At 34.6% G+C, this 22,777-nt stretch overlaps 1 protein-coding gene across 3 annotated transcripts in view; it reads right to left on the minus strand.

The window, feature by feature from the left end:
* Nucleotides 1-4,494: 4,494 nt before the first annotated feature.
* Tusp (WD40 superfamily protein Tusp) overlaps nucleotides 4,495-22,777 on the minus strand; it is a 30,902-nt gene continuing 12,619 nt past the window's right edge. Inside the window, exons 2-8 of one of the 3 annotated variants that reach the window (XM_088034324.1) lie at nucleotides 20,676-20,840; nucleotides 9,177-9,905; nucleotides 7,766-7,990; nucleotides 7,490-7,718; nucleotides 5,583-7,441; nucleotides 5,349-5,534; nucleotides 4,495-5,301 (exon numbers count right to left, since the gene is read on the minus strand). In XM_088034324.1, the coding sequence (XP_087890450.1) occupies nucleotides 5,185-5,301; nucleotides 5,349-5,534; nucleotides 5,583-7,441; nucleotides 7,490-7,718; nucleotides 7,766-7,990; nucleotides 9,177-9,905; nucleotides 20,676-20,840 (3,510 nt within the window). In that variant the 3' untranslated portion in view covers nucleotides 4,495-5,184. Of the gene's footprint in view, nucleotides 5,302-5,348; nucleotides 5,541-5,582; nucleotides 7,719-7,765; nucleotides 7,991-9,176; nucleotides 9,906-20,675; nucleotides 20,841-22,777 lie in introns of all 3 variants that reach the window. The other 2 variants (XM_088034323.1, XM_088034321.1) reach the window with 2 other exon arrangements.

Genomic DNA, 22,777 nt, shown 5'->3' on the forward strand with positions numbered 1-22,777 from the left:
CGCAAAATTCTTCATTTAGCAATTTTATTTTTTTTGATTACATTATTCTGGAAATTTATTTCTTGTTAGTAATTTTTTGTCTCATATCTATTCAAATAAAATTTCTTCTTTCTATGTCACTCTTTCTTTTGCCTTTTTACCACATTTACTGTCCCATTTTTATTAAATTTTCCTCGATTCCATCATTTTATGACATTCCTAATTTTGTAATTTTGTCTATTTCAATTTTTTTTTTATTATTATTCGTCCTATTCTAATTCCACAATTGATTTTGAATGCCGTTTTTTTAGTTATATAGGTGCCTTAACAAATAAACATCTATGACAGTAGGTAATGCACTACAAGTTTTCTTTTGTTTTATGATGACATAAATTCCTTTATGCCGATAAATTGACAAATCGAAGCAATTTTACCATTCTTGAGCTTTCGGGTAGCGAGCGCCCTCTTTCGGGTAGCGAGCGCTCTCTTTCGGCCGCTGCGCCCGAACTCCTAAAACTTCAAGATGGCGCTCTTCCCTCTAACGATCCCTTCGCTTCTCCCTAAAATTTTCCTTCGCAGCACCGAGAGGACGCTCACTTCCCCCTTTCTAGAAAAAAAATTTTCTCTCGTTTAATGACTCTTTTTTCCCCGGAATAATATTAGTATTTTACACCGAAGTTCTGATAGTAAGAAAAAACTTCTCTTTACATTCCCGGATTTATGGTAAGACCAGGTCATAAATTGAGGTATTTGTTGGTCGCAGGAGGCCAAGTTAGCCTGTTATCAGTACGAATTCTGGACTTCCGGAGCGGCAAACTCAGGTGGCACAGCTGCTAATGACGTTGGGTTCGTAGCCACATCCTGTGATAAAATCGCTTGAAATATCTTCAGAAGTGAATGTTTTTATCCGGTTAAACGAGCAATGTTCGCTTAAATCTGTTTAAAGCCGCGTTCGCTTAAATTTGTTGTTTTGGTGTTGACTTATATCAAACAGAAGAGGTCATAGCGAGCGGGGTCTTGGAGTCATTATGCCCGTTTGTAACGCCCGCTAATTTTTACTAATACAGGGTCCGGCAACACTTGTGTCCACCCCAAAATCGTCTTTAATTTTAGAGATAAAATTTTAGAAATTTGCATACGCTCATAGTTGACAAAGCTCTAGAAACTGACGCAAAAGTTTGATTTTTATCACTGATAGTTTTGGCGTCGCGACGCCTTAAAAATGTAATATCAATCCCTAATTTAATTTTTTTTCAATATAAATGTGTTAAAAATTTCTCAGTTGGCATTTTAAATTCAATGCAAATTGTTTTCACAATTTGAGAAAAAAATGTAGTTTCAATTTCATTACGTCAAAATTGGGAACCACGTTTACACCCATCTGTCAACATCTTGTGTCACAAATGACATCTATCCTTTGGCTTGCTTTAGATTGTAACAAAAGTCTTACTTGATAAAATTGTCGTTTTGTCGATGTGAATTAACGATTTCTGGTGTCCATAAAGCGCAACATGCCCGTGTTAACTAAAGTCAACCTTTATAAGAGTGAATAAAGTGGCTTGTGAAATTTTGGTGTAGTTTGTCGCTGCGCTGTCAGGATTTTGAAAACTAACTTGATAAAACAGCGTTTTTTTCGCAAATTTTAAACACAATTTGGATTAGATTTAAAATTAAAACTCAGATATTTGTATCACAGTTATGTTGAAAAAAAATTGAATTCGCGAATATTTCCGCAAAAACTCAAAAATCGCTAAAAATTATACTTCTTAGGCGTCGCGACGCCAACCAAACCGTGGTTAAAAACAAATTTTTGCTTCAGCTTCTAGAGCTTTGTCAACTGTGAGCGTATGCAAATTTTCAAAATTTTATTATTAAAATTAAAAACGATTTTGGGGGTGGACACAAGTGTTGCCGGACACTGTGTGCCATTCTTTATTTTGGACAACTTTTGCATTGTTCTACAACGAGATCTGTTCTATTTACTGGATTTATACGTATTCCAGTTCTATTTAATTTTCCCAATTCATGTTGTCAATTTATTATTGCTTGACCTCAAGACCATTTCTATTGAATAGTCTTTCTTTTCGTGTCGTAAAAATTTGCCTTATGAAACTCGTTGTATTAATATACTAACAAACAAGTTGGGTGATGAAATCGAATATAATACAATAATTCAGATTATTATTGACTCATTAATTATTAGTTATTTTTCAAGCAAAACTTTTTCGTCGAACGTATGTATCTTAAGACAATTAAAGACAACGGAAAATTCGTTTCCTGGCTTTTAGTAAATTCGGAATTTTGAGTTAGATTTTTTTATTCTTTACCAATGGTTTCTTCAAAAAACGTTGTGATGAACCTAGGGTTTTAAAAAGTGTTTTCTTTACGAATAAAACTGAATTGGATTGTCCAATGAAGGCCATTTGATCATTGTTCGTAATAACTTTAGGTAACTTTTTTATTATTTTGTTTCTAATTCAAATTTTAGTTTTATCCACAAAGCGAATCGGAAAAAGTCAAGCGACATAAAGATTGACCCTTCTGATGGCACATTTTATTTAAATTAAATTTAGTTTTCGCCATAAGCAATTTTTTAAAAATATACAGGGTGTTCAAAAAAAAGCAGACCAACTGATAAGAACGTCAAACTCTAAGACACTCTAAGACAAATTTTTTTTTGAAGCTTTGTACGTAAGCAAAATAACTTTAAAAATTGCGAAAAACGGCAACACTGTTTAATTCTTTCGGTAATTATTAAAAGTATAATTTTGTGACCACAGCAACACTTTGGTAGTTACAATTATTAAGAAATTATGTAATTGGTTACTATAGTTTGCATTAACTTTGATAACACCTAACCAGTAAAACTCACAAAGTAGATCAAGAACCACTTGTTTTCGACTGTTTCCTTCACGTGTCGGTATATTCAGCAAAATTATACATCAATAGAGAAATAAACTCCTCTAGTTTGTGACACCCAAAAAATTTTTGACCTTTCTAAAAAAAATGGTTATTGTTAGCTACTAGGCAACAATTAATTACTGAATTCTTGAAGTGAAATGTTGCCAGATTAATTTTGCGCTTTTGAGCTTAATTTTAAATGTACAAAATAACGTTTTGTATCAACATTTAAGGCATTTAAAAACTAAAAAGTATGTAAATGTCACTCAAAACATGAACTGAGTTCATTATAAGGATAAATTTGTGCCATAATTAGGGCCTCTTTAAGTGGCTGTAGATTTCCAACAAAGCACTCAATAATTGAAAAAAAATAATTTAGCTACTAGCTATTATCTGAAGATTTACGTAGTGAATAGTTGGTCCGCAATTTTTTGAACATCCTGTATATTTAAAACCAGTAATTAAGTGAAAGTTAACAAGAGCGAGCGTATTTAGGAAACAGTTTTGTTAATTTCAACGCGTAAGTGTCGAATAACTGTAATCCGAGAGGATTTTGCTTTAATCGAATTTCGATTTTTTTTTCGCAGTATAATTATCTACAATGGGGTTAGAATCATTGCATTTTATTCAGCTATCCCCTGTAAAATTCGCCAATGAAAAAAGAGAAATTTCGGAGGTTTACCGACTTTCCTGGTCCACCTCGCAATAACTCAAATTCCATCGTAAATCAAATTATGTTCTCTCTAGAACGGACCATAGAAATGAGACTTAAGACTTTTGATTACGTCCCCCCATCAATTAATTCCCAAATCTCTGCCTTTAAGGATATAGTCGGCCTTCTTCTCACCACGTGAAGTAGCGACATCTATAAAAACGACGCACAAGCTTTGCACCGAAGTTGCATAGGCAACCAACAATACACTTGCCCATTGTACATGTTACAGTCGAATTTCGATTCGTCGTCTCACATTAGTACTTTTACAAGTTGGACTTTCATCCATAGCTATAATTTTGCACATTTGTTTAAATTTTTGCGCCAAAATAATAACCACAATAAGGCGGGCATAATCCACCAACGAATAAACACGAAGGACAGTTTTTACCGAAGTTTCTTAATGAGTTTATTCCCTCATTTAATCAGTTGAGCGCCGCGACTTGGAAGAGACGGATGTGTTTGTGCATGTGAAGTGAAATAGTGGTGAAATAGAGTTTATTAGTTGATATATAGCTTCACGCGCTAGCTTCTATAGTCTCTTTCATGTTTCTTTTCTTGGCTACGGAATTTAGAAATATTTAATCATATGCAGTGTTCATTCGCTTTTGTGGAATTGAATAGTTGCGAGGTGAGCACTAGCAGCTAGTTTACTTAGAGCTGTTTCAGTTTAGACACTTCGCATTAGTTTCTCTGGATTTTTCGTTTATTAGTTTAAACTTATGGGAAACATTCGTCGCTGTATTCCTTTTAAATTTTCATATTTAGTTTCGGGAATGCAGTGCTCTTGTTTATTTTGCCTGGATTATTTGTTAACATTTGAATTTTAGTTTTCTACTTTCTACTCTGTTATTCTGCCCGAGAGACGACTGTATTAGTTCTTTAGTTTTATCACATTAAAGATCCATAAAAAAGCAATTTTATTTATATATGCACATACAAATATCATTTACGAACAATCTTTTGTATATCCAAATTTGATACAACACAAACTTCATTTAGAGATAAAAACTTTCGAAGAAACATAATTACAAAAAACCGTACGTTTATATCACACATAACAGTTAACAATAAATTAAAGCATTAGCAATTTTCCATACATACAGTATATAAAAAATCAAGTTTTTGAAACTTTGAGGTTAACATATCTCATTTAGAATCATCGTCGAATATTAGTCTATTTAGGCTAATATAAAAATAGTGTGCCTTAGCCACCAGTTGATTTGTAATCGGACGGTCAAAAAAGATGTTTTTGTGTGTCTGCTCACATCAATGCCATCGAAACAAAAGGGAAAAACGAACGAGTACAAAAACCATACAAAATTTACTAATCCAAGTCTTTCCTCGCAGCACAAAGTTACTTAAACGCAACTACTCGAACTTGAGTAAAGTTAAGTAAGGTAAGGGTGGCTCCGAATTTCTATAATGAATAGATTGTACTTGTTAAAATGGAACACTTTGATTATATTTGGTCGGTTTCAAAAATTCAACGATAACGACCGGTTCTAAACCTTACTTGTCTTTACTAATTAAATGGCAAAATTGGCACCTTTGTAATTTCAAAATTTCAAGATATGCGTCGACTAGATATTTTACTTAAGTCTTTGCGTAACGTTAGCTAAAGCCACTGCGAACGCCTGCAGAGCGGAAAATGGATACTGGAAATCTAGAGTGTAGGCGTTGCCGTCAATACGTCCGAATTGCATCACCTAAAACAAAAAAACAGTCACTGAAATATGACATGGAACAATCTCACTTGTTTTCCACGAAACTCGATCTGAAAGTTCTTGGCCGACTCCTGGGTCACCCTTCCTCCGAAATCTAACTGGTAAACTTGGCTGTTTTCGTTCCACATAGGAGCCTTATTGTGCATGACAAACTCTCGTCGTTGAGGTATCGAATGGTTGTTACAGTTGCTACCGTTGGGTTCTATCTTTCCTCTCTTCAACTACAAAAAATTACAATTTTGCCCACACCCTCCAATCCTTACCTTTTGTCTAAGTTGTGCTTTTTGAAACGTCTCCAAGTCTCTATAGTTCGTCCCGTTGAAGACTTCATCACCGGAAGCTGTAACTTCGTCGTCGGAGCTCTCTTGGTGGCGATTCTTCTTATTACGTCGTCCTAAAAGCGGTGACGATAGCAAGTTCTTCCGGATAGGAGACGCGGATTGTGGTCGCTTTCCTTTTTTACTTGGTGCGGGTGACGCAGGCGAGCTTCTCGGAAGTCTTGGTGACGCTGGTGGTGTCGCTTTATCATCTTCACGAAGCCTTGTTATCAACTTTTCCAAGTTCGCCAACGCTTGGGTGTGCAGCGGCATTCCGTTTCTTTGATTTTGATCCACCATCTTCTGCTTGGGGCGCCCGCGCATTTTTTCTTCGTTTTTTTTCCTCCGCATCAGTGGCGACCTGGAGGCGAAGAATCCCAACTTTTCCTTCTTATTAGAATTCTCGTCTACGTTCTCCGGTGATGAACTGCTCGACTTGTTCACTTCGGGGATGACTTCTTCTATAAAGCTCGGCTTGGAAGCAGTCTCCGAAGGGAAGAGATCGCTGGAGTCGAGGCTTTTTGATTTCCCGCAGTTTCGCAGCTTTGGCGACTTATTGCGGTTGTTGTTCTCTTGAAGTCTGTTCTGGCGACTTTGTCGCTTTTTGTGTTTGCGGTTGACGAGGACGAGACGCTTGGGGGCGTCTTTGCGCAACATGAGAAGAGCGACGTCGCTGGGGACGAGTTGGGCGTCGACCATGTCAAGGTAGCCGACGCTGCAACTTCGAACCATGGAGTCGGCGAGACAAAGGGCGGTTGGAGGGCGGACGGGAGTGGAAGGACCAGCAACTGCATCCACATCGTCTATATACGTCATTTTTTTCTTCTCTTCGTCTACTTTCTTCACGATGACGGCTTTCTGGTGATGTTCGTTGAATGAGTTCTTCATTTGTTGGACGTTATTGGCGTAGTCGCTTGAGTAACTGATTAATGTTTGAGCTGGAGGTCTATCGAAGATTATATCACTAGGGGCGACTGCGTTCTTTGGAGACTGTAAAGCGGGAACTGAGCCCTCGCAACAAAGAGGCGAAATCGCGTGTCTCTGCGATCCATTCGTACCACTTCCATTTCTATTAAACTGTCCCACGAAACTGGTACTTTGGCTGCTGCTACCAGTTCGTGACGTCTGTGGACGGATATCACAAAACCCGACATCTCCGCTTTCCACGTCTTCATAGAGCTCAGGTTTGGCTAGCGCTGGTAAGTTTCGTGGTACTTCAGCTAGAGGTTTGGGTCTTCCTAATCTATTCCCTCGGGGTGACATGGGGGCTATGGGCGGACTATTATCAATCGACACCCGCGGGATTCTCTTTCCATCTTGAATCTCTTCTTCATCTTCGGAGAATAAATTCGGGTTAAAATTCGGATCCGGCACGACTGGAAAGTCATCGCGCAGCTCCGTCATTACTAGAGTCATCTGTCGTGGCTGAAGATGCAAAAGCGAAGTCTTATACGTGACCTGTCCCAAATTCGCGGGGACTGAAGTCGCCAAACCGTGGATCTTAAACTTGGTGCCCCAAATATTAGACGTCACCTCGACCAGACGCACGTGCTCGGGAAGAGTATCCACGTAAGCGAGATCCTCAGGTTCTGCATCCCCAGAACTTTGCCCGGACTGTCTGTCATGATTTGGAGCTCTTGTGTGGGACTTGTTTCTTCTTTTTCTTCGTCTTTGCATGCGAGGTGAACTGGTGCAACCTTCTTCACGATCACTGTCTGAAGAATCAGTTAGAAGACCTCCTCCACTGGTGGAGTGGCTAGACGATCCTGAGCTTTTGGATTCCGGGGACCACTGAAGATGAATATCTACAAAAAAAATAGTTAAGAAAGAACGAGTGATAGTGGTGATGATACCTTCAACCTGAGGATCAAAAATAACAAACTCCGGCCGTATCTTACTTGTTCTTTTCCCTTTTAACAGTGGTACCAACCCGCCGAGGTACTCCAAGTATAATGTGTAGCACGTTCCTGATGACAAATTATTGTCTTCGTCGTGTCGGATCATGGTACAATGTAACCGAACAGAGCCGACTGGAGGTCTGGAGACAAACTCTCTCAAGGCGCTGGGTTCGGGGACGCAACACTAAAACGAGAGTACCATCAATGGGCACTTTTAAGATGTGTACTCACTCTGATGGTTTGAGCAAACAAGTTTCCTATCAAATTTCGGATTCTCGCCGGTAGAGGCAGTGCAGGCAGTTGACTTTCTTGTTGAATGCAGTCGTGAATTCTCAAGCGACACAGAAGCTGGAGAGTGGCTATCCGACGGGAGATCCAGGCGATGTGGATTTGGGTGCCCGTGGCCAAAAAGAGCCTCTTGTCGTTGTGTCCCCAGGTTAGAGCGGACACGGGCGACTAAAAATGTAAACAAAATTAATATTTATTAAGCAAACTCAACAAATTTGGGTCTCATTTTACGCAGAATTTCACGCTGAATCCAAAAACATAAAAAAATTTAAATTTTCGTCAACAAATAACTGAGTCATGGCCGTTTGAAATTTTGGATTGTCACCAGAGGGCCAAATTTTTGAAGATTCAAAACAATTTGTGCTCGATATCTCGGAAACTATCTCAGATATTGAGATGCGGTTTGCGCCATCGTTTTTCTCGCGATTTTTTACATAAGAAATAATTCTTTGATTTTTCCACAGTCGAAATTTGCAAATTTTCGCAAAAATTTATGACTAAAAAAACTATGCCAAACTTTTGATATCGATATCTCGCTTATTTTTTAAAGTAAACTTAAGTTATTATACATCAGCGTACGCAGAATTTTCCGCAGATTCCAAATCTGACATTTAAATTTAGATCCGACAACAAATAACTGAGTTATGGCCGATCAAAATTTCGGAAAGTTGATTTTCATTTTTCATAGTTAAATATCTCGGAAACTGTTTGAGATATGAGATGCGGTTTGCGCCATTCTTTTTCTCAGCTCATTTTACGTTAGAAAATGTTCTCAAAAGACCAAAATTCGACAGTCGATTTTTCGCGATAAAAAATTTAGACTCAAACGATTAAAATTTTTAATTTTTTTTGTTTTTGGCTATAACTTGTGAACTATTTGTCCGATAGATTTCAAATTTGGCCAGTAGATAGATTTTGAGCTCCTCTTTCGACTGATGTATAATTCAAAGCTATTAAACGTCGTTTTCATTTTGAAAACATTGATTGAAAATCACCCTAAAATGATGTTTTCAAAACAGTTTTTGGTCAATACCTCGTTTATTTTTCAAGCAAATTCATCAAGTTTTGGTCTCATTTTACGCTGAATCCGAAAACATGACTATTTTTGAATTTTTGTCAACAAATAACTGAGTTATGGCCGTTTGAAATTTTGGGTTGTCGCCAGAAGGCCAAATTTTTGAAGGATCAAAACAATTCGTGCTCGATATCTCGGAAACTATTTCAAATAGTTTTGAATATTTCTTTGATTTTTCTACAGTCGAAATTTGCAAATTTTCGCAAAAATTATAAAAATTTTAGTACCTGGTCCGCAAAACCTAACTTTATAAAATTTTCGCTCAATTTTTGCACTCACCTGGCAGAACGGCACCGTGGCAGCATACAACAGGGCTCCCTTTTCATTGTAAAACTTCAAAAGGTTCGTGTACTCGATGGGCACTCCTGTCATCTTACAATCAAACGCCACCCCCGCCACCGCCAATAGCTCCCTCGAGTTGCTCCATTCCATGCACAAAGGTCCTTGGAGACCCGTGTCAATCTGTATAGGCGACACATCATCGAACGTTTTCAACAAAAAAATAAATCCGTTCTGCAGACAAACCGCCAACACGAATTTTCTCTCTCCCGCATTAGCCACCCCCGGATCGTTATCATCGCCTTCTTCCATCTTGAATTTCTCGCATGACCATGCCATTGAAGTGATACCAACTTCTGAACTAAGTTGAACTTGAGAGACCATGGCGCCATGGACGTCCATGACGATGATTTGACCCGACGTTGTACCGAAGTAGACTTGTTGATCGTCAGGAGTCCAAATTCCGCACGTGATGGTGGCTTCCAAGTTGAGCATCGATGACCAATATCGCTGGCCGGCGACTGAACCAACCAACACGAAGCCATCTTGGTAACAGATGAGGGCCATCCGGCCGTCGTGAGACCACGAGAAATGGGTTACCGGAGTGTTCCGGTCGTTTATTAGTTCGATTGACCAGCGACCCTCGTATTTTATCCAAACGAATATTATGCCGGAGCTGTCGCAAGACGCTAGTTTCTGGTAAGGCTCGTTCCATTTCACGAGAATGACCTGGGGAAAAGGGTAGTTCGAAGTAACGACATTTCGATTCAATGACATTTAAGCTTAAGGCGATCCCACACTGAGAGAAAAGGTAACATTAATAACTAACAAACATAATTTTGAGACAGATTTATTCCAGAGGATTTTAATAAATACAGGGTCCGGCAACACTTGTGTCCACCCCCAAAATCGTCTTTAATTTTATAGAGAAAATTTTGAAAATTTGCATACACTCACAGTTGACAAAGCTCTAGAAGCTGACGCAAAAATTTGTTTTTTAACACTGATAGATTTGGCGTCGCGACGCCTTAAAAATCTAATTTTTAGGTAATTGTGAGGTTTTATGATATCAACCCCTATTTTTTTTTTTTTAATATAAATGTGTTAAAAATATCTCAGTTGTTATTTTAGATTTAATGCAAAATGTCTTCAAAATTTGGGGAAAAGATGCTGTTTTATCAAGTTAGTTTCCAATTTAATTACGTCAAAATTGGGAACCACGTTTACACCCATCTGTCAACATTTTGTGTCACAAATGACATCTATCCTTTGGCTCGCTTTAGATTGTAACAAAAGTTTTACTTGGTGAAATTGTCGCTTTGTCGATGTTAATTAACGATTTGTGGTGTCCATAAAGTGCAACATGCCCGTGTTAATCAAAATTAACCTTTATAAGAGTGAATGAAGTGACTTGTGAAATTTTGGTGTAGACGTAGTTTGCCCCTGCGCTGTCATAATTTTGAAAACTAACTTGATAAAACAACGTTTTTTTCGCAAATTTTAAACACAATTTGCATTTGGTTTAAAATAAAAACTCAGATATTTGTATCACAGTTATGTTGAAAAAAAATTGAATTTGCGAATATTTCCGCAAAAACTCAAAAATCGCTAAAAATTATACTTCTTAGGCGTCGCGACGCCAAAACTATGGTGATAAAAAACAAATTTTTGCGTCAGCTTCTAGAACTTTGTCAACTATGAGCGTATCCAAATTTTTAAAATTGTAACTTTAAAATTAATGACGATTTTGGGGGTGGACACAAGTGTTGCCGGACCCTGTATATTTGGCTGCAATTCGGTTTGTTTCAAATGAGCATCAATTCGAATTTTCTCATTATAATATCTAATAAACGATTACTTAAAAGGAGAATTAGGGGTCAATTTCAAGTCGGTTGCGACGTCGCAAACACCTTTAGCGACGTCGCTAAATAACTTGAAATTGACCCCCATATTGTCTAAAAACAACGCTTGGTAATAATTAAAATATATTTGATGCAATTCACAATGTAAGAGTATATTTTTTACAGAGAAATATTATTTATTAACAGTTAATAAACTTAACTGAACCCCGGAAAAAAGTTTAATCACGTCAAATATAGGTTTGGTATCTTTATGGTATACGTTGGTGTAGCGCAGGCGCATTATAATAATACAGGGTGTCCCAGAACTCGCGCCCCAGAGAGCAAGGGAGGGTGCCAACAGCAATGCAGATGGTAAATTTCAAAACAAAAATTGACTAAGTTTAATAGTATTCGAGAACTGATAAAAAGTTAACAACCAATCCCAAAAGCTTATTCGAGAAGTGGAGTAAATGGCCATCTCAATTTCCTAGGCAACGAGAGTCTAATGCTTAACTGACCAATGGATTATAGTATGTGTCCATAGTTACCAATTTTCAAATTCTGTTCAGCTTCGGGATTGGCTACAGTTGTTTTGTCTTATCTCGGTTATTTTTTGAGTTATAAAATTATGGTTTCAAAATTTTGGTTCAGAATTGTTGCCTCCATAAGCCCTTTCTCTCTGGGGCGCGAGTTCTGGGACACCCTGTATATTTGTGTCGTACTTAAGTCCAGTTGTGGCAACCCGTGGTGCGCGTTATGTTGCGCCATATTATTAATATATAATATTCGAATATTAACTGTTGTATTATAGTGTCATAGTTTTGAGCAAAAAGTTTCCATCGAACGTTATAACCATTCTTAAAGGTAAGTGCAATTCCTCCTTTTCCCAACTGCCTAACTGTAGCTTATACTCTGTAATCTTCTATATCATGGAATAGATATTATATTACATTGTGTGTCTACAGACAGTTTCACATTCTGTGCGTTTTTGATTCTGTATATTACTGTATATTATAGGTACTAATAAAATGAATATTGTATTTGTTTATTAAGTTTTTATGGACTTGATAGCATTTTCAATAAGTTGATTCTAGCTGGTAAAGCTTAACAAAACATTTGCTAACTGTTACCAAATTTTGTTTTGCTGGACTAAATTTAGTTTAATTTTAATAGAATATCAACTAGTTGCTAATAAATGTCAATTATAGTTCATTTTTCAACATAACTATTAATGTAAATATTTTTTAAATAAACATGCGGATGTTAAAATCAAATTTATTTTTTTCTCAGACAAAAAGTATTTATTTTTTTGTGCAGATAACGAACTTTTTAGTCTCGATTTGGTGACTGCTCTCACAGAAGACACCTATGAGTTTAAGGAAATAACCCAAAATTTGGTCACTTCTTTAAACTTATGTGGGTGCCATTAAATTTAACAATTCTTTAGATGTGTCTTATACTTTACATCTTCAATTAGACCTTGCTTTTCAACTATGTGTAGAAGTAATTTAATAATAAATATAAACGTTTTACAAAAGGGTTCATTTTTAAGGAGACTTACTAACGAGGATTTTAAAGAATTATCTATAACTATAGAAAGAACTTTTCCAATGGAAGCCAAAGAAGTCTACTACATAGGACCAGTGAAAAAAAAACTCCCGTGATGGTAAAGCCGGGATTTTAAAAGGGAAACTAGTGGATAAATACAGGAACACGCTTACTTTTATAAAACAAGCGAAAGGAGGAACAGATAATGAAGATCCAGAAGGCCCTAATAGTTCAGAAACGGAGCCTGAATTTACTGAAGGTATAAGGAATTTGAAACAATTGCACGTGTTGGGTCAGGGAGACTAAATATTATTACAATTAATTTCAAATAAAAACTGATCTGATAGTAAGTGCATTCGCGAATGAAAATTCAAAAAAAATAAACTTTTATTTTAGGCACCAAGCGATACATACTACTTGTGTTGATAGTGTCGCTTTTACCAGCGAAAGGATTCAAAAAACGGCCAACACAAGTGGGTGCCAACATTAGCGGAAATACGGGATGGACTTGTCACCTTGACTAAGGTATATACATAGTATTCAAATGTTTCTTGCTCTCTTTAAAATTCAATTACTTTCAGAACGCAGCTTCTGTAGCTATATTAATAGAAAATGGGAAGAAAAGAAATGATAACCATTGTCTCTCCAACTTGCCATTTACTGTTGTGCAGGGTCTAACGTATGAAGAAATAGAAAACATCCATGTGAGTTTTGAAGATATTTTATATCAAGATTTTAAATTTTAGATATAATATATGTTTATTAAATTCTTTTTAATAAATCATGTTAATTTTGAACAATAGTCCTCTCAATTCTACCATACCAATTTCTTATTATTTAATAAATCAAATATTACTATAATTATAAAACGTCTTAAGTAAAAATAAAGGTTTATTTTAATTTACTATATAAGTTATTTATATAAACCAAGTAAAATATTAAATGTTAAAAAACATTTATTTTATGTCTTTTAACAAATGCAATATTTGGATGCATTTTACATTTAATTGGCCATATATCAATAAATAATTTGGTGACATATAACAAATTTCGTTAAATATGAATAAATACTTCTCTCAGTGCAAGTAAAGTATCGTCTAAATATTCTGCTTATTTTTTAATGTATTAGTTTCGTTCTTATTCTCAACTGCTTGTATTCACATTTTCCTCTAAAACTAAGAAACAAACATTGAAATTCGTTAATTTGTGGTAGTTTTACTAATAGAAGTTCAGGTCCGATTTTTGTGAATTTTTAAACTAAATTAGTAATAGAATTAAATCGATATCATTAAAATTGGTTTAGTTATGAGTGAGATAAAATAAAAAAATTTTAATCGAAGCTATGCATTTTTCAGATAATTTACGACTAGGTTGCTTTACAACCGTACCCTCATTTGCGGTTTCTTGATCAGCTTTGGTAGTTGTAAATCAAAAAATTTCGTCTAAAATTTCTACCTGCCTGTTTCGCACAGAGGGCAACTAAATGATTACATTTAGAAGATAATAATTATTAATAATAAATAATAACATTAACACCACAAAGTTTCATAATGCTTGATGTATGAATTTATAGGTACAACTATGAATAAAAATTCATTCAATTTAGTCATGTTTTCAACTAAAGATTTTCAATAACACACAAATTATATACTTTCTCGGCTATTTCACGGTTTCGAACGTAAAATTTAGAAAATGAAATTCAATAATAGTTATTTGTTTCACTAGGCTAGAAAATGGTCTTTTGAAAATGCAAGGAAAGTATTGAAATCCGAGCCCGGAGGGCAAGGATTTCAATTTCCGAGCATTTTCAAAACATTTTTTAGCCGTGTCAAACACGAAATTTTGTGCGCCGACAATTATTAATAGTTATTTATTTTGACTTTTAGTTTGAATCTGAAACGTCATTCCGTCATTTAGGGGAATTTCATCAACTGGAAAATAGGTTGGTAGCACCCCATTCAAATCAAACGATTGCAGATTAATTTAAATTCAAATGTGTTTCAGCAAATTTTTGTGGTGTCTTCACTTAATTAGTTTACCTTTATTATTTTTGGTCATTAGCCTCCAAATCGGCACTCAAATTGACACAATTGACATTTATGCAGCGATGCCAACTTGCAAAATAAAACCAACTATTCGAAATGTCACGTTTGACATTCAAAAGGTGATTTTCTTGCCGCAAATGAGTATCACAAATCTTAAATGAACAATGAAAAGTGACGGAGGCGCACAAAATAAATTAATCAGATATTTTATTAACAAAAAATGGATCAAAATGATTATGCATTGATGCAGGAAGGGTTTACTTTCTGTGTAATTTTCTACGTTTTATGTTTTATTTTTTTCTTATTTCACTCAAATTAAAAGTTTATCAATGAATGAAAAATGTTGAGCGAAAAAATTTGTTTTGATTGGTAAGACTCTATAAAGTAACTGTATATTTGAAGAGAAATATTTATAAATGGCAATAAATTAATTTATAAATTTGAAAGCAAACGGCATTTTAAGGGTTTTCAAAAATAACCAAAGGGCATACAAAAGAAAGAAAGTAGGACAAAAGGCTAACATACAAGATAAAGATTATGGCGTGAGTTGTCTAAAACCGGATATGTAAAAGCAAGTTTTTGAAGAAAAGTCTATAAATTGCTCTGATAAATAACGCTACTAGAAGCAGATAGTACCATTTGGATCAAGGAAAGAAGGAAATTATTAACGGCGTCCAGTTTTGCCACAATTTGTGAACGGAAAAAGAACCCAGACTCACATTATTTTACCCATGAAAAAGTATTTCTACCAGACAGAGGCAAAATAAGCATTTATCATTTTACAATCACTTTACAATAAGGGGTGTTGTAAACAGAGGTACCGCTTGACACCCTTCCCGATCGTGACAGCTCAGCTCGAATTCTGACCAGCGACGAGTCTTTTGATTGGTCCATGCTCGGTAATTCTAAGTACTCGCGACAGACCGCCACACGTGATTGGGTACTTTTTAAAACCAGCGCAAACTGTGCCAAGTACAAAGATTTATAGTATTACTTCGCAGTGCGTGCTTTCGACCATCACGAGTTTAGATTTACATAAAATTCACATAACATTGAGTTTGGATTAAATTCTGCTTTCTGTATCTTTGGAATTCTTTTTGCAGCTTCTGTCCGTAATGTTGCGTAAACTGTTTTAGGGTAATAGACTTGCAAATACAAAATTCAATGAACGTCGCTGTGAGCATATTTGCACCGGTTATAAGAGGCTATAAAATACACTCAAGTAGAACTTTGAGCTGTAGTATAATTGAGAAAAGAGCCAGTGAAAGCTACTTTTTCGATAAAAAATAAAATTTATAGCGAACTTAGCACTTGGTAGATTTTACTACGCCGTAACGAAAAAAAGTGAAAGTGTGTTTGCTGGAGCAGGCGCTTTTGAGAGCACGATATAGCTCGCTTCGCTCGCTCAAAATAAATCAAAGGCGCTCTTAGAAAATTCAAAATTTTTGTGACCATCAAGTTTGGCATTTTGAAAGTTTGTATAGTTTGTATTTTGTGATCCGCAGCCGTAATAAACTTGTTCTTGTTCAGTTATCTGAAATTAGCCAATGAAATTACTTGTCACTTTGGCACGTTGCATGTCGGATCAAACTCTAAAAAAAAATTAAAATCGCATTAGCATTCTACCAGTGCGCTATTATTGCATGTGTGACGTCAAATGTATAAAGTACATGTAAACTTTTGACATAATTTGCATAGCTTGTAAAGAAAATTTTCTTTAATTTTCTACTTTGGTTTGGGAACGATTATAAATGATCCGTCTTTTATTCCTCATCAAAATACAAAACTAGGACTCCCTCGCCCATAAATCATATTTTTAGGTCAAATTATCACTTTCGCATCGATTTTTCGTCCTTAATTTGCATTAGGCTGTATACGACGCCACATCCTCTCTGGAAATGACAGCATGCATGATCTACGATCGCGTGCATAATTCACTCAAACCGATACAAACTATGATTACCATCCGTGCTCTAACTCATTTCGCGAACGTTTGAGGCAACTTTCCAAAAACTCCAACTACTGGGTTTCCGACCCACAAACATACACAAAACCCAACATAACGCGACTGCAGTATACTCATAAATTTGCAATGACGTATTTGGGTCTTCAAGGTTTATGCAGACAAAACAAAGCCAGAACTTTCGTCCAACTACTAAATCATGAGAGATGGGATATTGATGGAGGCTCAGAACAAACGGGATACATTAAATATAATATAAAGGAGAGAAGCGATCAATTTCCTTAATTAAGTACATTGAAAGATGATTTGGCGCCAAAAGCGCGGGTTGTGATTCGTTACGCCCAGCTCTTTTGATGATTGGTTGTGTTTGCGCGCAAAAATTTAAATCTTACGCTTCAAGAGTAACAAAAATGCTTTAAAAAAGGGGAATCATGGAACATCTGAGAGCGATATAGCTCGCTTCGCTCGCTCAACATAGTCGAAAACGCTCATTGTGAATCAAAAGTTGTTCTAAATCGGAGAAAAACAGAAAGACTGTCTAGAGAATTTAAGGCTAAGAGGAAACTGCTCAAAAGGTAAAATAAATCTAAATATAATCAAACTAAAAAAAAATGAGAATACACAAATTTGAATAGAAAGTCTCTGTCTCAGTCTACTGAGACTTATAAGAATTTAAGTTAATCTTATAAGAATCTGAAAAAATCGAAAAAAATAAGATAAATCAAGAAACAGTCTAAAACTTGCCAAAGAAGAAAAAAATTGAGGAAAATCTAAAGAGAATTGAGGTTTATTTGCAGAAACTAAAAAAAGTTTAATTCATTTTAAATGAATCTAAAGAAAATTCAAGAAAAATTTAAAGAAAAGTCGTAAAACAAGCTATGAAATCCAAACAGCACCGAAAGAACAGGTAAAAAAAAAATAAAAATTAATCTAAAAACGACAAAAGTTCGGTAATCTATACAAACTACATAGAAGACATTTACATGATATTTAAATTAAAAAACCCCACAACCTAACAAGAATTCAAAAAAAGTTTTTATACAATTTAAGTGTGTTTAATAAATTTTAAAAAGTCGAGAATCTGGCGGAAATGTATTTTTATTAAGGGGACCTAAAAAAAGTCTAATACACCACTCAACAAATTTTGAAAAAAAATGTACTGGAGGAGAGGATTCTGAATTTAAAGTCCGTTTTGCTCCACATCAGGTAAGGATTCATAGTTATTCTTTAAAAAATATTTTTTTAGATTCAACTGTATAGAAATTAATTTTCTTCACATTTTCTTGGAATCTTGCAAAGTTATGGGATTGCTCGGCAGTGTTTTGAAAAACTAATTTAAAAAACTTTTCAACAAACTAAAAACTTATCGTTGGGTAAGTACTTTCCATGATATTTTTGAAAAAATGTTTTTTATGTCCCAACAAAAAACGCTATTTTTAGTAATTTTTATTTAATTTTGCAAATAAGTAACTCAAAAAATATTACATCGATTTTTTATTGTAATGCATTATTGACGCGCTGTTTATGTTTATGCTGTTTACAAGACAAGTTTATCAGAAAATTTAAACTGGTTTTTATTTTTTGGCAATTTCATTAAAAAATCAACTTTCTTGCTTAAAAAATCCTAAATTTCTAGACACATATTGAGTATTGAAATGACTTTAAGACTAAAACTTTTTGATGATGAAGGGTTCTTAGTTTGCTTATGGACCAAAAAAATTAAAGAGTAAAAATCTTTGAAAAGAAATTTGGAGAATTTTTTTTGGAGAATTCAACTCATATAGATTCGACCAATCAGAGACATTTCTTTTTTCAAATAAACCAATCACAGCAATTTTTTTTGGAAATTTTACGAGTGAAATAACTCATTGAATAACTAACTAAGAAACTCAAATACTCGCCAATCTATTGGAGAGTTTCCACAAAATTTATTATTTGCATCTTTGCTTGATTTTTTTTTCGGGATATCTGGTGACAGTAACCATCAAAATATTATCAATTTTACGAAAATTTTAGAAGAAAAAACAAAAACTAGACCTCGACATTTTAACAGTTGCTGCATGATAACGATTTTCCATTCTGACCAGTCAAATCATTTAGATGCGCAAGGTTTATCGAAAAACTACAATTTTGTGGGTTTCAAATTGAAATTTTTAGAAAATCCTTAAAAGTTATCTTTTGTTTCTGATGGTGTCAAAAAGATTTTAAAAACAGTTGGTTTTACAAAATTTAGAGAAATTAAGATGTATTCAGAAAATTGTTTGCACAATCTAGAGAAAATCAGAAAAAAATCTAATAAATGTATGTGATTCCCTAGAAAATAAAAACAAAATAAAACGAGACTAAAGAGAACCTAAAAGAAATATAGAAAACTTTAGGCAGAAAAGAATCAAAAGATAGTTGAGCAAATATTGAGAATCTAGAGAATTTAAAAAAAATCTAAAGAGTTATAGCAAATATAAAGAGGATCCACATGATTTAAGAACCTAATAAATATCAAAAAATTCAAACTCTACAGAAAAAATAAAAAAGTTTTAAAAACTTTGTAAAAAAATCTGAATTTGAAAATCTGCAGAGAATTTAAGAAAAACGTAAAGTAAATCTAAAAAAGCCAAGAAACATCATATCAAAAGAGAGAATTACCAGTAGAATTTGAAAAAAAGTGAAAAAGGTGAAAAAATAAAAGGATTTTTAGATAATTTAGAGAACTAAAAGAAATTTACGTTTCTAAATATAATTAAGAATTTTAATTAAAAAAATTGAAAATCCGCCAATTTAAAAAAAAAATGTACAATAAAAAAAAACCAAGCCGAATCTAGAAAATGTAAAATAACGAGAATCTGGGAAAAATATACCTACATAAAGAGTATCTAAGAAAGATCTGAATTGAAAGAATTGAATAAAACAAGAAACCAAAAACAAAGGAAAAAAAGGAAACAAAGAAACATAAATAGAATTTACAAAGTTCAAAAAATATAGAGACACTAAATACAATCTAAAAGATATCTAAGAAAATTTAAAGAAGTTTAAATATGGTCAAAAAGATTTTCTATACAATCTAGAGGAAATGAGGAGAAAAACTAAAAAAAAACAAAATATAACGAAACGAACGAGAAGCTAAAGACAATTAAGAAAATTTAGAAAAAAAAAGAAAAGAATGAGAGTTCAGCAAATGTAAAGAATCTAGAACATTTTAACGAAGTTAAAGGACAATTTAAAAGAAATTAAAAAAAATATAGCGTATGTAAAGAAGATCCAAAGGATTTACAAAATCTAACAGTTATTAAAAAAATTGAAACTATACAAACAATATAACAAACATAACAACTTTATAGAATTTTAATAATCAAATAATAATCTGAAGAATAATCTAGAGAATTCAAGAAACATCTAGCCAGCTAAAGAAAATTTAGACAAAAGCCAAAGATAGCCTAGATAGAATATAGAAAATTCAAACACAAACACATCCAAGAAAGTGCTTCAAGAATCTTAAGATATTAGCACACGTACACATCTCTTATTTTTAGGGCTCAATACTTTTACGTTGCCCCGCGGCCTCAATCGACTTTAATTCGTCTTTGCAGTCGTAAGATTTTCCAACCTCCGAAAACTGCTGGATTTGTAACAAAAGAAGGTGATTTATCTAAGCTTAACTGAATCAGATCCAAGGAGGCTTTCACATTTAAAAATGTGTTGGCAAGACTGATGCTTATATGATTCTGTTGACGGATGCATAACAGCTCTGAATTGTGAAATTCAATAAAAACAACAGACTTACCAACAAATAGAAACCAAAGCCTCCTAGATGTCACTTTCTTAAAAAAATTTGCTTTAATTGTGTTACTCTAACGGAATTAGAACCAGAAAATAATATAAAATAACAAACTTCGCGCTAAAACCGCGGACTGTGATTCGTCGGGCCCACCGGCTCCTGTGATTGAGCGTGTTTACGCGCGGAAATTCGAATCTGCGTTTTCCGATTCGTTGATTATAATGTCGCGTCTACTTGAACAAAACACAAAAAGCGCTCTCCAGCCCCGGAAATGAGATCCGATGTCATCCGAATTACTTCCGGCACAATAAATTTTTAAGCTATTTTTACCTCAGATCGATGTCCTCTTAGATTGTAATTCGTTCGCAACGGAAAATCTACATTCTTTTTGCAATGTGAAGTGGTGAATGTCACCCCCACGATGCCCCTAACGTTTCCCGTCGCCAACCAGCCTTCTTGATAGTAATTCGTGCGGTTCAGTTTCCATCCCTCGTCCTGAAAAACGGAGAAAAAAATTGAATAAAATCGATAGGGAAAACAGAGGTTGGATAGATAGACTTATTTATGTTTTATTGTTTAGATATGGGAGATAGATGGCGTGGACGGGGGTTATCTAAAAAACAATTTATTCCAACAATAGAAAATGCAGCAGTCATTCTACTCTATAATGGAAAATAAAAAATCGCATCCGAGTAGGCGATGATAATGAACCATAATTCTAAGCTCGAGCAATTTGTATCGTCACGATGCTTAAAATAGAACAGACGCTTTTTTATTCATACGTCAATTCCAATCATAACATAAATAAAATGGCGGAAACTGATTCAATTAAAATGTCAGTTCGACTACGTAGCAGCAATTATGTGGGTGTGTCTTTTGTTGATTTGTAATTTCCGCAAGTACGTCCCTGCAGTAATGAATTCCGTCACAAATTACTCGCCAATATTAGACACTTCCAGTGAAAAAGTAGTTTTTACTTAGTAAAGGCGACGTGTATCCTTCACTTCGCATCTTGCCAGCAATTTATTAAAGCGGCGTTGAATGTAATAAAGCGAGATGAAAATTTTCTTTGGCACAGTGGGAAAGTTTACTGAAAAGAAACGTTTGATGATAAAAGCAACCTGTTTCTTTTTAGTGGAAAATGGTTTTAAACCACAATTAGAAGAGATATCGGGTGTTGGTTTAATTTTCTCCTTTCGGTATCAATGACAAATATGACAGTTTTGGTTTGACATTTTGCAGGACATTTCTGAATGACCTATCACTGAGCTGCAATACGGTGTCAATTTCATCTTACCAGAGCAACCAGCAATACATTAAGACCGACCCAGATGGTCAGGTCAGATGGTCTGTAATGACCATAATTTAAAATCCCTCATAATGAGAGTCTATGTATGATCTTCCATTGAACTCACATCTTGGAGCTAAACTTTCCCGAAAGTATTCGTTGAAATTGTGGAATTGGCTTTTAATGAGTTTAAAGAGTTCTATTCTAATCCAATTTAGTAATTAATATGGAAGAGTTCTAATGAATACTGAAACGCGTTTGTGCTTCATATGAAGATCGATTGTAGTGGGCATCTGTAATTTTGTATGTGCTATTGTAATGTTTTTTGAAACAATTCCCGCAAAAGAAAATCGAAAAAAAGTTTATCATCAATGTCTAAAATAATGTTAAAAGTGCGCAAATTTCCAAAACGTTGTAAGTCCGTCTACTAATGCGCGTCGAAACATTGTAAGTCCAGCTAAGGTGGACACTTTAAAATCGTCTTTCGACGAAAAATCGAAAAAATATCGAAAAATCGACTTATATTGTGCCCCAGTATTTTTCGACACTTTTTGAAGAGCTTTTCCACACTAGTCTTGGTTTCTAATTCGATTTTTACCTTGATTTTTGCTTGGCTTATATTTAGGACAACGTTTTGACTTTCACACTTGTTTAATTTCAAACGTACAAGATGTTTAGCAAAACCACTTGCAGCAAGACATAGATTTGGCATTATACAACCCAAATCCAAAGAAATTCTGTTTTTGCGTAAATTGGCACTTAAAACGTTTTGGAATGGTAGGTCTCAATTATGTTCTTGCACAAATTAATTTGCAATTTAATGTCCATAATTCCCTTCTCCAGTACAATTTTAACAAAAGTGGAATGAAGTCATGTTATATTTTTACATTATGCTATCAAAACAATTTAAATTATTTGGAAGCTTTGGGAATTACGTAGGTCATTAGGTACCTGCCTAGCAATTTTCAAAACCTTTAATTGACATCCCCCTACATTTGCCCTAATATTATAAATAAGCGAAGGTACGGATTTAGTTCTGTTAAATTTCTGTTTATGACTAGTTCATACTGAATTTACGATTTGCGATTTTTTGTGTTTGGTCAAAATAGCTCTCCATTGCAAAAAAAAATCTGTAGCATTTAAT

The sequence above is a fragment of the Gnatocerus cornutus genome, chromosome 4 (assembly GCF_029298725.1).
Source record: "Gnatocerus cornutus isolate USDA-ARS CGAHR chromosome 4, icGnaCorn1.1, whole genome shotgun sequence".
Taxonomy (NCBI): Eukaryota; Metazoa; Arthropoda; class Insecta; order Coleoptera; family Tenebrionidae; genus Gnatocerus; species Gnatocerus cornutus.